Genomic DNA, 14,888 nt, shown 5'->3' on the forward strand with positions numbered 1-14,888 from the left:
AAAATATATTTGCTCTCATAAAACTTATAGTATATACAATTATCAACTAAATTTATTTCAAAATCAAATGAAATCATTATTTGATGAAATTTAAAATATTATTGTTGATATACTTGTTTGAATCCATAGATGAATTTTTAAAATTTGTAAATTATGGGTTCGTTTGAATAGGAGTTTATTTGGATGATTTATTTGAGATAATTACTGTAACACATTTTATGATGTGATGTACGTGAAATAAAAAAGTGATTAAAAAGATAAAAAATATGATTAAAATTTGTAAAGCAAATTATTTTATCTCAAATCTCAATCCAAACATACTCCATATTTTTTGAATCTCCCGATACAAAATTTTTTAACTGCACCATATAGATCATCTCATCAATGTTACCATTGAAAATCGCTATTTTTACATCTATTTGATGTAATTCAAGATTAAAATGCTTTACTAATGCCATGATAATTTTAAAAAAATCTTTCGAAAAGGGAAGAGATAAAATTTCTTTATAGTGTAAAATTCTTATCAACAAAATGAGATTTGTAACTTTTCACATTACTTTTCGAATCTCTCTTGATTTTAAATATTTATTTACAATCAATGAATTTCACTCCTTCTGACAATGAGACAAGATCCTAAATATCATTGTCTTTTATAAATTTAATCTCTTCATTCATGGCATCAATCCACTTCTAAAAATTTAAATTTTTCATAATTTGACAAAAGTTGATTGAATAATTTTTCATCAATTCAGTGTTATCTTCATATTTTTGAAGAAAAATAATGCAATCATCTGATACTGGACTTCTCTTTTCTCTAGTAAATTTTTTTAATGGCACTGATTCTTGAAGAGATAGAATTTGTTATTCTATAACAGTTTATTTTTCGATATTATCTTGATTTGTTATATCACAATCAAGATCAGGAATAAGATTTTGAACAAGATCAATGAAACTTGTGGGAATATTAACATATTTCTCTTAAAAATAAGGTCTCTTACTGTATCTTCTCTCCCAAATTTGACATCTTTAAAGATTCGAACATTTTGCGTTTTGAAAATCAATTTAGTGGTGAGATCATAAAATTTGTAACCCCCGAATCTCTCAGAATATTCAATAAAATAACAATTAACGGTTTTTAAGTCCAATTTATTTTCATTTGACCTATAAGGTTTTGCTTCAATTGGATATTTTCAAATATGTAAATGCTTCAAATTGTGTTTTTTTCCTGTCTAAAACTTATAAGAAATTTTTATAATTACTTTAGTTGAAACTTTGTTAAGAATATATGTTGCAGTCCAAAGTGCTTCTCCTCAAAATAATTCTGGTAAGGTAGAATAACATATCACACTCCTTACCGCATCTTTAAGTGTTCTATTTCGTGTTTCAACTGCATCATTCATAGTGGGTGAATTCGGCATAATGTACTGTGAGACGATATCACATTTCTCTAGATATTTAGCAAATGATCTTGGACATTGTTCACTTGAACCGCCATATTTGTCATAATATTCATAACCATGGTCAGATCTAACGTTTTTAACTTTTTTGTTGAGTTGATTCTCAACTTCAATTTTAAAAATTTTGAACACGTCCAACAACTGTGATTTTTCAGAAATGAGAGATATGTAGTCATATCTTGAAAAATTCTCTATGAACGTTATAAAATATTGTTGACCATTTCAAACAGATGTTATGTATAAGATTTAAGACGTCTAATAATCTATTGGTTTCAAATCTCTTTTTATTAGTTTGTTTTTTCTTTATACAGCTAATAAAATCATCAAAATTTGTAAAATTCAAACAGTCGAGAATTTCATTTGACACGAGTCTTTCTATTCTCCATTTGGAAATATGATCTAATCTCTTATGCTATAATGCAGTCGAATTTTCATTGATTAATTTTCTCTTTACTCTTCTAGTACATAAATGCAAGGATTCATTAAATGAGATAATTGTATCAATTAAATATAGATTATCGTAGTGTATTAAATAATCAGAACCAACTAATTTTGAATCATGAAACAATTAAAATTTTTTATTTTTAAATGCACAAAAATAACCAAATTTGTTTAAAATAGAAAAAAAAATCAAATTTCGTCGAAAAGACGGTATAATAAATGTTTGATTAAGATTCAAATAAACTTTGATTTTTAACAATAATTTAAAAACTTCTGTTATCTCAATTTGAACTGTTTTACCATCACCTAAATAGATATTTTTCATTACCATTAGATTTTCGACAATTCAGACAACCTTACATAGATACACTGATGTGAGTTGTTGCACCAAAATCTAATCACCATATGTGTCTCGATACCGAAGTTAAATTAATTTCAGAATAAACCAAATTAAGAAACATATCTTTCTTAGCACACTAAGCGTGATAGTTAGTACAATATTTCTTTTTATACCCTTCAATTTCACAGAAGAAACAACTATTCTTTTTCGGATTGACGGATTTCTTTTGTTGTTTCATTTGAAGGGCCGCACCTGCAGTTTCTTTATTTTTTTTTTTTATGATCCTTACCTTTATTATTAATGGATGAAATCAAGTGAGTACTCTCTGTCTAATCTTATGTCAACATTTTCTCTTCCTCTACACAGTAAGATGAATTTATTTAGAGGCCAAATCTCCTTTTGATAGTTGTATCTCACCTTAAATTGGTTAAACTGGGTAGGAAGGGATATTAAAATCAAATTCATTAGTAACTCTTCAAAAGTACTAATTTAAGTGCATTTAATTTCGAAATCAGATGAGACATCTTGTTTACAATTCGCAGCGTACCATTAATGGGCTTTGTCTTTCAAGAATGGTATAATATTTGTGACTGCAATTCCTTTCTAAACCAAAAATATTATCAGACCAAAATATAGATACACTCGGTAGAGCAAACGATCAAAAAGCACAATAAGATTTTCTCGGAAGGCCCGAAGGCATCTCGCTATTTTGTACACGCACACGAAAATTGAAGGCCAAGTAGAAGTGGAACAGATGATCTATATGACTTCAACTGCTGTAAGATGTAAACCGGGCATGCTCTCCAACAAATCTACTGTAAGCATGGAAGCCCTCGGCCGAGCTGGTCGGCTAGAGCATACTGTTGATAAGGGTGCAGAAGATGTTGTACGTTCACAAGTTTTCAGCCATTTAGCTTGCATGTATTTGTGTTTTCTCCATGGCCCCAAGTGCATTTTCTTGTCCTTCATGCACCTTTTAGCTGCCGAGCACAAAATCTTGATTAAAGACAACAATCTTTCAATTTTACCTACAAATACGTCGGGAAGCCTCTTGATAAGCTGGTTATATTCTTCACTTGCTCTTGCCATCTCAAATTCGGCTCGAAAACTCAATTCTATGATCACCCTCGCTCCTTTTTTGGAATTTGAGTTGTCTATTACATCCAGAAAGGTATGTTCACCTGCAAAACAGCGTAAGTGCTGCAATTGAGAAGCCTATTAAGATTCGGTTGGAATTGAATAACAAGCAGAAATATTCTTTATTTCTTCGAGTTCCTAAGCATCATCTTCTTCACTTAGGAGGAGAGTAATTAACTGGACCACTGAGTTGTCTTTTCATTTGTTGTTGTTGTTTTATATAAAGAAGAAGGCGATCGATATTTTGTTCATAACCAAATAATGAAATTTGTCACTTATTGTTGCACATTTAGACAGGGTAGGACAAAAAAGTCATGGAGAAAGAAGAAGTCCACGGAGCTTTTAACCGGCTAACAGAACATGACCCTCGAGAAAAAGTGAACCATCTACAGGTGCATGGACGTTTCAGATTGGAGCTAAATATCTCTGCATCACAGGCTATAGATATAGATGGAGCTCATTTATGGACAAAATTTTATTAATAGTTTAACAGCTGAAGAGTTGTTGTAGATCTTGATAGGAGTGGTCCCTAATATAAAATTATACAAAATATAAACAACTAATCTGACAATAAATTAGTAATTACTAAAGCAGATATTGGAATTTTGAATTACCTGATGGAATATCTGGTGAGCTCCTCCACTTGGACTTGCAAATTGCACTATTGAAACCTGCACTTTGAAGGCGTCTGCAGACCTCTTTCATCAGACAATTTTTGCAACCGTCAGCATTAGTTGCTCTTCCGCAATTACAGATCAGATTCCCCGACTGTTGTACTTCTTTTACTGCTTCTTTTGTGATAGTTCTGATTTTTGATTCTATAGAACTTGTTCTGCATAATGTACCCTGAACCAAAAACACTTCACAAATGTTAATACCAATTATAGTTCCTACTGAGAGATCAAAGGATATTCGAGACAACATTTCAGAACATCAGAATATCAAAAGAGGACTTGTTAAATGAAAATGGGAAGTAAATTCATGCAATATTGTAAGGCTTGAACATGAATTTTCCGTTTCCACGGTCTTCATTTGATAATTGATATTGCCGCCATCATTCACAAGCTTGTTTAACTTTTGAAGTACTATTTCTCATTCTTCTTTAAGTATACTTAAAATTCTATGAAAATGTGCTGAATTTCGAGAATCAACAATGGAATTCAGGACCATGCATGGCAGTATTGTGGACTTGAGGGCCGTTGATGAATCAAAAGAAGAATAATACCTGTAATTCTCAAAGAAAAACAGACAGAGAAGGGAATCTTACTTGCAACAGCTGATTTTGTGATTCCCAAAAACTTTTATCTCGATCATTCGCTGGAACGTCTTTCTCTTCGTTATTATCGTCGTCCTGGATTTCATTTTCACCATTGTCGCTAAAGCTGCCAACCAACGACCCTTCACTTTCTTCATCAAGAAATCTGAAAACTGTATCCGGTATATGGATCGCGGGGTCACCGGAATACTCAATTTCCCGATTATCCCACGTCAAAATCCGGTGATTCATGGAAATTCTAGCCATTGCTGCAGCCGTTCGATTGTGCTGTCACAATTTTTCTATTATTTTGGGTTGCCTTTCCAAATCTTTGGAAATGGGTATATATACAAAAGCCAGACGGTATGTGGGACCCCGTTATCCGCTGTGGCACGATCAAACCCTACGAACATGTTTGCCCTGAACTGCATCTAGGTGGCGCCGTATTATTGGTTAAGCTCCATCAAGTAAAGTCAAGTTCGGCGGACCAGACAGCCAGGATCCACGTCAGGAGTTGGTCAATTATTTGATCAACTCAACTCTTGAAGCTTGTGGATATACTCGAATATTCGGGAAATTGTAGTTTAAGGCTCTCTAGGGAAAAAAAATGTAGATCCTCCCCTGAATTTTATACCTATATCTCAAATTTATACACCTAAACTACCTAAAATAATTTGATTACATTAAATTGATCCCTTCAATACTTATACTTTTAATGCAAATATTGCAATCTCACTTTATTATTCTTGATTGTTTATTTTAAACTGCGTAATATGTCAATCTGACTTTTAATTTATGAAGTCAATTCAAGAATGTGAACAACAACAAATGTTGATACTTCAACTGAGAGCTCAAATATTTGGGAACCAAATCTTTCTAGTTGAGCTATGAGCTAAAGTAAGCATTTGTATAGAGAATAATTTTTGAGCTCTAATATGAGTAGAATGTGGTGAACAATACACATCTAAGAATAAACTTTAAGGAAAAAAAAAATATTTTGCTTTAAAAACCACGAGTGCTTTTGCAAAGTAGCCATAGTTGAAGAACAAGCTACTTTTATTACTTGATATATATATTTCTAAAGAAATTGCAATTCAATGTAAGTAATGGTCTTGTGGTACAATGAGATAGTCAGCAAGAATAGAAGGGGCAAACCGCATATTTCCAATTTTTATGTTGCCATTATTTGGTCATCCTATCCTAATCTTGAACTGGTGGGACCAACAATAATGTGGAAATTGGATCTCTATCCAACGTGGTAGAATCCTGATCGTCAATTCTTTAGGTTTATCCAATGAGGTGGGACCAACTGGGATGCGCTACCTAACGTCAAATAACAATGATGTTGCCATACGCGGCGTCTTGCCCATGGTTTTGGTTGTCGCCCTATGGACGAAACTGACCATGGATAAGTTCGAAATTTAGAATATAGGTAGGGTAATTCCGGTAATTAAAATATGCGATGATTGGGAGTAAGAACTAAGAACGGAGCGAAAAGGCCAAAACAAAAAAATTTAAAAAATGAGGATGGCATCTTCTTTATTTTACATGTGAATATTCTTTTTTTTTTTCAACAAACAAACGGGGTAATAAAAAAAAAAAGAAAAAAAGAGGACGACATTGTCCCGTCAACGTCAATATATATATAAGAATTATTAATTTAAAAATAAATACTCTTAAGTAGAATAGGTAGATCTTGCACCCCAAAAAAAAAAAAAAAAAAAAAATGAAGAACGTGAACTCTTGGATGGATTTACCAGTTGTGAGTATGATCAATTCCATCAGACTTCAAACATAAATTTAACAAGACTAATTGGCTTTCCCCTGTTTCATTCATTTTCACGAAAGAAAAAGAGACCAGTCGTTGACATACATGGAATGAATATCCATGGATAACGTTGCAATCTCGTTAGGGCATCGGAAATTAGTTGGCATTGGACTTCAAATGCCAGCTCCATGTTACACGGACCGACACATTCTGCAGGTTAACCTGCGAGCGACAAATGCAGAAGTTAACGGCTGACAGATTGCAGCTCTCGTCTTCCACGTATCTTATCAATTTCATTTTCAACCTTCCTCTTATTTTACTAGTTCTTATATCTTTCGTCACTTCTGATTTGGATCTTCTCGTTCTCGATTTAGTGGCTTACAATTTTAATTCTCATTAAAGTTCACATGATTTGACTTTCATAACATGAGAAATAAACTGGACATATTGCTATAACAATTGTACTGCTATAATTCATTTGCTATTAACGCAAGCTCAACAGAAATTATTGGAGAGGGGCCATTTTCTTTGATTTCCCTCCACAGAAACTTGTACGCTTTTGTTAGCCATGTGTTGGCTGCAGCTTGGTTTCCAGTTTACACTTCGACACAGTTGATGATGAAATGTGGCAAAACTATTCTATACCTACCACATGGGTGGGCGCAAATACATCATTCAGCATCAAAAAACAAAATTGATGGGACCAGTCACTTCAAAAAAAAAAAAATGAACAAAAGGTCTGGATAATATGATGGGATAATCCTCTAGCATTTACCTAAACCAATTGAAAAGACAATAATTGAGGCTCTATCATCTTTGAACCATGACATATTATTAAAGACAATTTAATTAGTTAGGGACATCACCTTTCCAAGAATTTACTGGCAATATGTGTAAGGCACCTAAATTTATTTGCTATCATGTGTATAATGTTGAAAACCATATATTTAAATTGAAGTAACTTTTTGTTGACATTACAATTTTCTTTAACATATCTTAAAGTATATTTTTATGTATGGTCTTAAAAATGAAAAGAAGGCTATACTTTGCTTCTTTTTTTTTTTTTTATAAAGGATTTCTATATGTTTGATCTTGTGATTCTTTAGACGATTCAAATGTCATATATGATGTTGCATGGATAAAAGCTTTGTCGACTATGATGTGCGAACGTCACAAATACGCGGCGTCTTGCCTATGAGATAAGAGTACGAAATTCGGAATATACCTATCAGCAATTAAAATATGTCATGCATGATTAGGACAGACCGAATTGATAAGGGGGAAAAAATAATGGGATGCCAAATTGTAGTTGCAACCAATGTTGTTAAATTCGGATCAGATAGCGACTCCGTTAAACTATTGGGTGGGTCGGATCAATCGAACCGTTCTCAAAAACTTGCTGACGTCAGCATGATGTTATAATTATATTATATTTTTATAAGTTTCTGAAATATTAAAATTAAGTTCTTGGTTATATTTGGCCAATCATGAAAAATGTTCCAAAAATATTATACTTGCAATCAAATATACACCTTTATATATAAAAATGTAAATTCATGGTTAAAATATATCCATTCTCCAAACCTACTTGAAAAACTAAATTAAAACAAATTAATGCAAGTTGGAATCACTGATGCTAAATTAATGAGATCATAGGAATGAAAACATCTTGATTTAGAGATCATTTAGGAAAGCGAGTAATTTTGATATTTGTACTAAATAGATGATTTTTTTATTTAATAAATGAAAGTGTTACAATTTAGGTAACTCAACTTATATTTGGGAAAAAGAAGAAAGAAAAGTTTGAAAATCAGGTTAACCAGTCAAATCGGGTCACTTGTTTAACCAATTTTTGATGGATTTGATTGATTTTTTATTAAAGCGATTTTATACTATAAACTAGTTCGAAAAGAAGCCCGATTTATGGTTGGACCGGTCGAATCGGTCGATTTAGTCTGGGTCTAACAACACTAGTTGCAACGGTTAACGAAATGAAGTTCTGGCTAATTTCTGGACATACAATTCATAGAAACTTGTACACTTGGTGATCTATTTAGGGCAGCAAATTTAGCCATGTGTTGGCAGCTAGAAACTTGTACAAACCGTTGATTCAGCATAAAATGACAGAAGTTGGTAGGACCAGTTGGTATATATGACTCTCACTATCATTTCAGTAGAAATTCTAACTTTTGTAGTCACAAAAAAAAAACAACGTGAACTTTGGCCCTGAAATTAATTTTCTATTCACGGATATTTTTCATTTGGTAATTTCTGCAAATTTCGTGACCAAATTGCATCTGGTAGTGGTTGGCGATAAGCATTCACTCAAGTTGCTTGCGGAAAAGAGTGAGTTAGTAATAAACTTCTACCATATTAGATGCTCGTTTTTATGATAGAGCATTCAAGGCAGACGCACTCAGCTTGTGTTAACAAGTGATAATCTTTAAGTGCAATAATGCTGTCAAAGAGGTAATGGATATTCTGATGCGATAATCCTCTTGCATGCACCTAAACCAATTGCATACGATATTACCAGAAAAAATCATCTTATCTGTCAATGTAATAGCTACCAAAAGGAATAAGCAACCTACCATTCATTCAGAATTCCATCAAAATGGTTATCTATTATGGCGTCCTCTGAACATTAACTCCTTCTAGCGTATTGGGCAAAAAGAGTTTTTGTTTAGTGATCTTTTTGGCACAATTATCAAGAAGAAAACGTAACGTATAGAAATTGAATGCTATATGAACTCCAAAAGGTGAGCCAAACGAATGCAGTTCAAGATATCTATGAAGACGGAATAAGGTTTTGTTTGGGAATCAAATCAACGTTTGACTGCTTCTGCTCAGGTTTCCAGCAAAACAAAATAATTAATGGCAACCAGCAGCTTTTTTTTTTTTTTTTTTTTTTTGTACTTTAGTTCTTAAATATATGAAACATATTTAAGTTTTGTACAATAGTTGTGAGGGTCTCGATCCTATTATTACAAGCTTACGATTTTCTGACCCAATTACAATGCTGATAGGATTGCTAGATTTAGATAAATGTTAATTAAACCATTAGAATCTTCGTATTTTATGTCCATAATTTGTGACATAAGAGAATGTTTGGTAATGTAGGATTTAAATGTCATATTTGATCAATTTAAACAAATCATTGTTGCTTTCTTTTTTATGTTTAGTCCACAGATAAAATTAAATGTGTGGCACCTAAAATTATATGGTACTAGAATGTAATGTTGAAAACCATAACTTTGAGTAGAAATTTTTTTTGTTGTTCAATTTACACCTTTTTTTTTTAACATTTCTTAACATATATTTCGTGTATTTGCATAAAAGCAAATAGGATCTTACAATCCTACATGTCCAGGCTTGTGATTTCTAAAACCATCTGGAACCAAATTATAGAAACCATATAAAAATGAGATGCTATTTGTTTAGATTTGAAGTAGTCGTGTATGTCGTTGCTGGTGGAAACTACACTTGCTGAGTTTTGCACTGTGGTTTTGATTTTTCCCTAATTAGAAATAATTAAGAATTCATGGGCATTTTCTCGCACAATTGTTTGCTGGACTACCTAAAAAAAATTATTCACTTCTACAAAATTATCCTAGTGCCATTGATACAATTGGTTATTTTTATTTTTGCTAATACCTTTTTTTTCCCTGAAAAAAAAACGCATAAAATCCCAAATTCAAGTTCAAGAAAGAACTCTAAATTTGACATCAAAATCGAAACTCTTATTTCTACATAGGAAAACTCCAATGACGAAAATTCCAAACTAACTCCTTTTAAGTAAAGAGACCCTAGAATTATGAAAGAGAAATGATTGTTGCTGGACTGCCTTGTGTCCAGCTCCTCCACCTTGTCTAAGGAGGAGAAGAGAAGTTAAAAGGTTTGCTCCAAAACTTAATTAAATCCTTCTACCCAGCAATTTGTCAAGAAAACAACATATACCGACCTAAAGATTTGTTGACCGATGCCAATCCATTGCGCCTAGCCTACCACACTCATTAGTCTTCTCCTGGGGTTTGTGATATGAGTAATAGTTACAGACGCTACAAATGGTGGTTCATAAAGTCTTGATAATTTAAAGAATACTACTAATCTGATAGTGTTTTACATTACAGAGAAAATATCCCTACTTGCACAGCTTCTTCTCGTCATCTGTCTTTGGTGTCTAACACCACCCACAACTTCTCTCTACTCCTGCATCCACCATGGCAGCCATCCACTTTCTATTACCAAATCAATATCAATCCACAAATTCTTGTTAAATGTATCAGGGAATGGTAGAGTGCCACCATTAATCAATTAAAAATAGGAAATGTATAAGAAGAACGTAGGATGGCAGGTAGGAACTGGGGTATCAGTAGAGAGAGGCAAGAGAATTAAAAAAAAAAAAAAAAAGAGAAAAAAAAAATTAAGGGAGGTGGTGATAGGCATACGGAGGAGGCAGAGGAGTATGGGATTGCAGGGAAGGGTGTTGGGAAGTTGGATTTTGGGGAGTAGCAGGAGAGAAGGAAAATAAAATGAGAAACATCTTGGTTGGATAAATATTAACCGGATTAGCCGGTAACCATTATTAGCTGAAGAGGGGTGGGATTTAAGAAGGGGGAAGGGATGGAAATAGCTGCGTAAAGATGCAATCTCCTTCGACTGCGTATAGTGGGAAGTTACCGACTCAATTTAAACTTAAGTCTTACAAGCCAAGCTATAGGTCTAATTAAAGCTGTAAATTTAGCAAAAGTATGAACCTGGTATCAAATTTTAGCTATTACTATTACTACATCCCAGATCACGTCTATTCTATTCTTGGCAGGAAAGAGTGTTAACATGGAATTCCAGCTAGAGCCCATGAAAATGTTTATCACAGTTCAAAAACCTGCACTGTTACTGGATGAGAAAAGACTATAAATTCGAGTTGGAAAGTGCAAATCCCTCGGAACCTCAAATAACTTGAAGAATGGTGTCTAAAAACAATCTAGTACTATGTTTGACTTTTATTATGGCAATATTCTTCATTTCCAAATCACTGACAGCTTATGCAGATAAAGATGTTTCTTCAGGAGCGGAAGAAACGACACCAGTCAAGGCCAAGATTATTTGCTGAATATAACTGGAGAAGTGAAGGATGGTCCTGTAATGGCAAGTGATGATGCACTTCGGGCTTCTGAGCAGTTAGAAAATTGTGAGCAAATTTTGATATCTAGTAATGTTGAAGATCACTCACTTGCGGCCAAACACAAATTTGCGAGAGCATGTGTTCGCCTTTGTATGGACCTTGCGTTTAATATTCGTTAAGTTGCACTTTGTGTGGACTATTGCTACAAGTATAAATAAATAATAGTTAGTTTTTTTCCTTTTTAGCAGGAAGACGTGGAATTTAAGAGTCGGAAAAGAGAAAAAAGAATTGAAATTTGAGATCTCTAGATCTTGGAGTCTCGACCTAATAAATAAAAGTTTGTCGTTGCTACGTGAAAACGGGAAAAAGACTCAATTGATACAAACAATTTGTTGTGTATCTCTCTTTTGGAAGTTAAATTGCTGGCAAAAATTCTAAGAAAAAAAAAAGTTCGGACGGTAAGTATTGGAGATCTGCTTTACATCAGGGTATGGTTTCTCAATGAACTTGAAGAATCGATGGATATTATGAATCCTAATTAGGTTTGTGTCAACGTTTTGTTTGAATCTGAAACTCGGAATCCAAATATAGAAACATGCATCTTTCGACCCCGGGAGAAAAACATTTGTTATTCCATTTGGGTTCTTCTCAATTATTAGCAATTCAAACAAACAGAAGAATGGAGCAATTGATACTAGCTAGTGATTAAATTATAAGAGACTCATAAAAGATGATCTTTTCGCTCCATTATAAAAGACTCATACTAGCGAGCACACAGTTTTGATTCCTTAATAAAACTGATAAAAAGCCCGGATCTAAATTAAAAGTGCTAAAATAACATACGTAATTAGTCCATGTTAGTGAAATAAATGAAGCAATCATAGGACTTTCAATTCAGAATTACATCTAATAACTTGATTAGTGAATTTGTGAAGGACGAAGGATTTTTGGCTCAACTAAGTGAAAACATGCTCAATAGGTTTTAATAAATTTAGTTCTCGAAACTTTATAAACTAAAACAACATAGAGGTAAATGTCTGTTATTCCATAGGACTATTAGTATAAGGATTAACTTTTTTATACACTGGTAGTGTAGCGATTTTTTTACAAACCAAATTTCGACATATCCACATGTGCATGATTTAAAATTCAAATTTGAATTCATACTGTGTAGCATGATCTAAACTTGCAAGTGTAAAAAAAAAAATAAAATTATACACTAACACTGTATAAAAAAGTTGTCCTTGATATATATAATTCTCTATCGATGAAGTCCAAGTAATTATTTTTTTAAAATTGGAAATTTTAAAGAATTCTAAGAAAATATTCTAAATCTATTATTGTTGGCATTTATACTTCAAAATTCAGATGTACAATATCTTTAGGTGAACCTGCAAGTTTCCTAATAATTAATCAAATTCATGTCCAGTGCTAGTTATACGGTATTATTGTACCAAAGATTAATCCTTTCCACTTACCATAGGATTATATTCAGCCACGCCTCATATTAATTTTCTTGTGCAATAACAACACGTGGGTGCCCAAATATTGCTGTGGACATGTGGTGCCTCTCAACAGTCCAACTAATACATGGAGGAGTTTGTTTGAACACCTCACGTGGCTGTAGCCCAATTAAGTTGGGTTTTTTTTTTCCTTTTGAAAATAAATTAAGTTGGTTAAAACTTAAAAGCATAATTAGTACGGATCAAGCATTTGTTACTGATTTCTGTCAATGCCAAGAATGCTAAAGCATCGGCACTCTTATCAATGCCAATTAATGCTTTAATTAAAGACTATCTTTTGTTTGTCAGCATGTTTTTCCTTGCCAAACTATACAATATTGTATATAATTAGGGGTATGATATGACTTTCAACTCATGGCTGTATTGTGGGGACGACATTACCCTGCTGCTGGGATCCTTGTCCAAAAATTGCTTCATGCCTCCCTTTGAATAAACTTGCTTCTTCTGTCCGAATCCCAGCGCTATTCGTCCCAATTGTTCAATTTTCAAACTGAAGATGTACTATAATTGTGGCAGTCACCGAGAAGCAACAGAATAAAGGAATTGAGAAGCATAACGTCCGTGTCCTTTTAGGTGTTGTTATTTTTGGTGGAACGTCGATCTTCCAATTCCAATTCCTACCTACTTTTGAAGCACCTCAGTAAAACATAACTAAATCAGCACCTCCTTCAATTGTTGTATCCATTCATTTGAGCTAGGACAGAGGTGTACGAGTTTTAACCTCTTGAGTCTTGACCATCTAGGAAGGAATTAAAGTTTCGCTGCTGCGTGAAGAATTTCCAAGTTCTACTTATAGCCAAATATGGAAGTGAGAAGATACCAATTCTATATTCAAATTAAACTGCAAAACTTACAAGTACACGCCTAATGGAAGCCGTAAAATTTAGCTAAGTATACACCTGTTATTAAATGTCAACTACTACGTCTAATCCATGCCTTTAAGGTCACCAAATGGGAAAATCCAGAAGTTGTTGAACAAAGTATGATAGCTTTGAACTCAGGAGTTCTTCTCCCTGATCATGGCTATACTATTCTTGGGAGGAAACAGTTAAAATGAGTTCCAGCTAGAACCCGTGATAATGGTTATCACAGTTGAAACACATGCAATGCTACAGCATGAAGAAGACTATAAATTTGTGGTGGAACGTGCAAATCCCTTCTAACGTCATATAACTCGAAAACATGGTGTTGCTTTGTTTGTGACATTCCTCATTTCCAAATCACCAACAGCCTATGCAGAACAAGATCATTCTGTAGCAACAACACCGGCTCCAGCACCAAGTGAACCAAACCAATTTGCTAAGGAATTTTGCAGCAAAAGAAGTCATAAAGAAGGACGAGAATTTTGCATGAGAGTTCTGGCGTCAAATCCCAGGAGTGCCTCGGCAAAAACTTATGTTGTTCTCATACGTATTTCGATTGATATAGCAGTGACATATGCAAACATTACCAAAGAATACATGACATCTTTGTTGAATAGTCATGCAACAGAGGGAGAATTTCTGGAGGCTCTCAAACAGTGCATTTCTGACTATGATACGGGCATAGGTGACTTGCTCATGATAACTACAGATATGAGTTTTTACCCTCCACTGGCAAGTTATGAGGCTTTTCTGGCTTCTGACCACTGCAAAGGGTATTTATTTATAGGTGTCTTGATAATTTTGCATAAACATTTAAAATTTAATAGTGTATATGCACATACTTACATGTGTATGGTCCGGGAAAGAGGGTGTAAGTGGAGTTTCTGGACAAGCACGCGAGCAGAGTATCACTAAGTTCAAGCGTGGCTCATTATCCTTAAACCAGCATTCTCGACCAGCTCTAATAAGCATCTAACGG

At 33.6% G+C, this 14,888-nt stretch overlaps 1 protein-coding gene across 2 annotated transcripts; it reads right to left on the reverse strand.

Annotated features, from left to right (window-relative positions):
• Positions 1-2,834: 2,834 nt before the first annotated feature.
• On the reverse strand, positions 2,835-4,963 carry LOC113730979 (uncharacterized). 2 transcript variants are annotated; one of them, XM_027255989.2, is made up of 3 exons: positions 4,643-4,963; positions 3,990-4,221; positions 2,835-3,419 (listed from the first exon to the last, which is right to left on the reverse strand). In XM_027255989.2, the coding sequence occupies exons 1-3, from the start codon at positions 4,895-4,897 to the stop codon at positions 2,998-3,000; spliced, it is 909 nt and encodes a 302-aa protein (XP_027111790.1). In that variant the 5' UTR covers positions 4,898-4,963; the 3' UTR covers positions 2,835-2,997. The 2 variants fall into 2 exon arrangements, with proteins under 2 accessions (XP_027111790.1, XP_027111791.1); XM_027255990.2 differs by having other exon boundaries at positions 2,835-3,438.
• Between the last annotated feature and the right edge of the window lie 9,925 nt (positions 4,964-14,888).

The sequence above is a fragment of the Coffea arabica genome, chromosome 2e (genome assembly GCF_036785885.1).
Source record: "Coffea arabica cultivar ET-39 chromosome 2e, Coffea Arabica ET-39 HiFi, whole genome shotgun sequence".
NCBI lineage: Eukaryota > Viridiplantae > Streptophyta > Magnoliopsida > Gentianales > Rubiaceae > Coffea > Coffea arabica.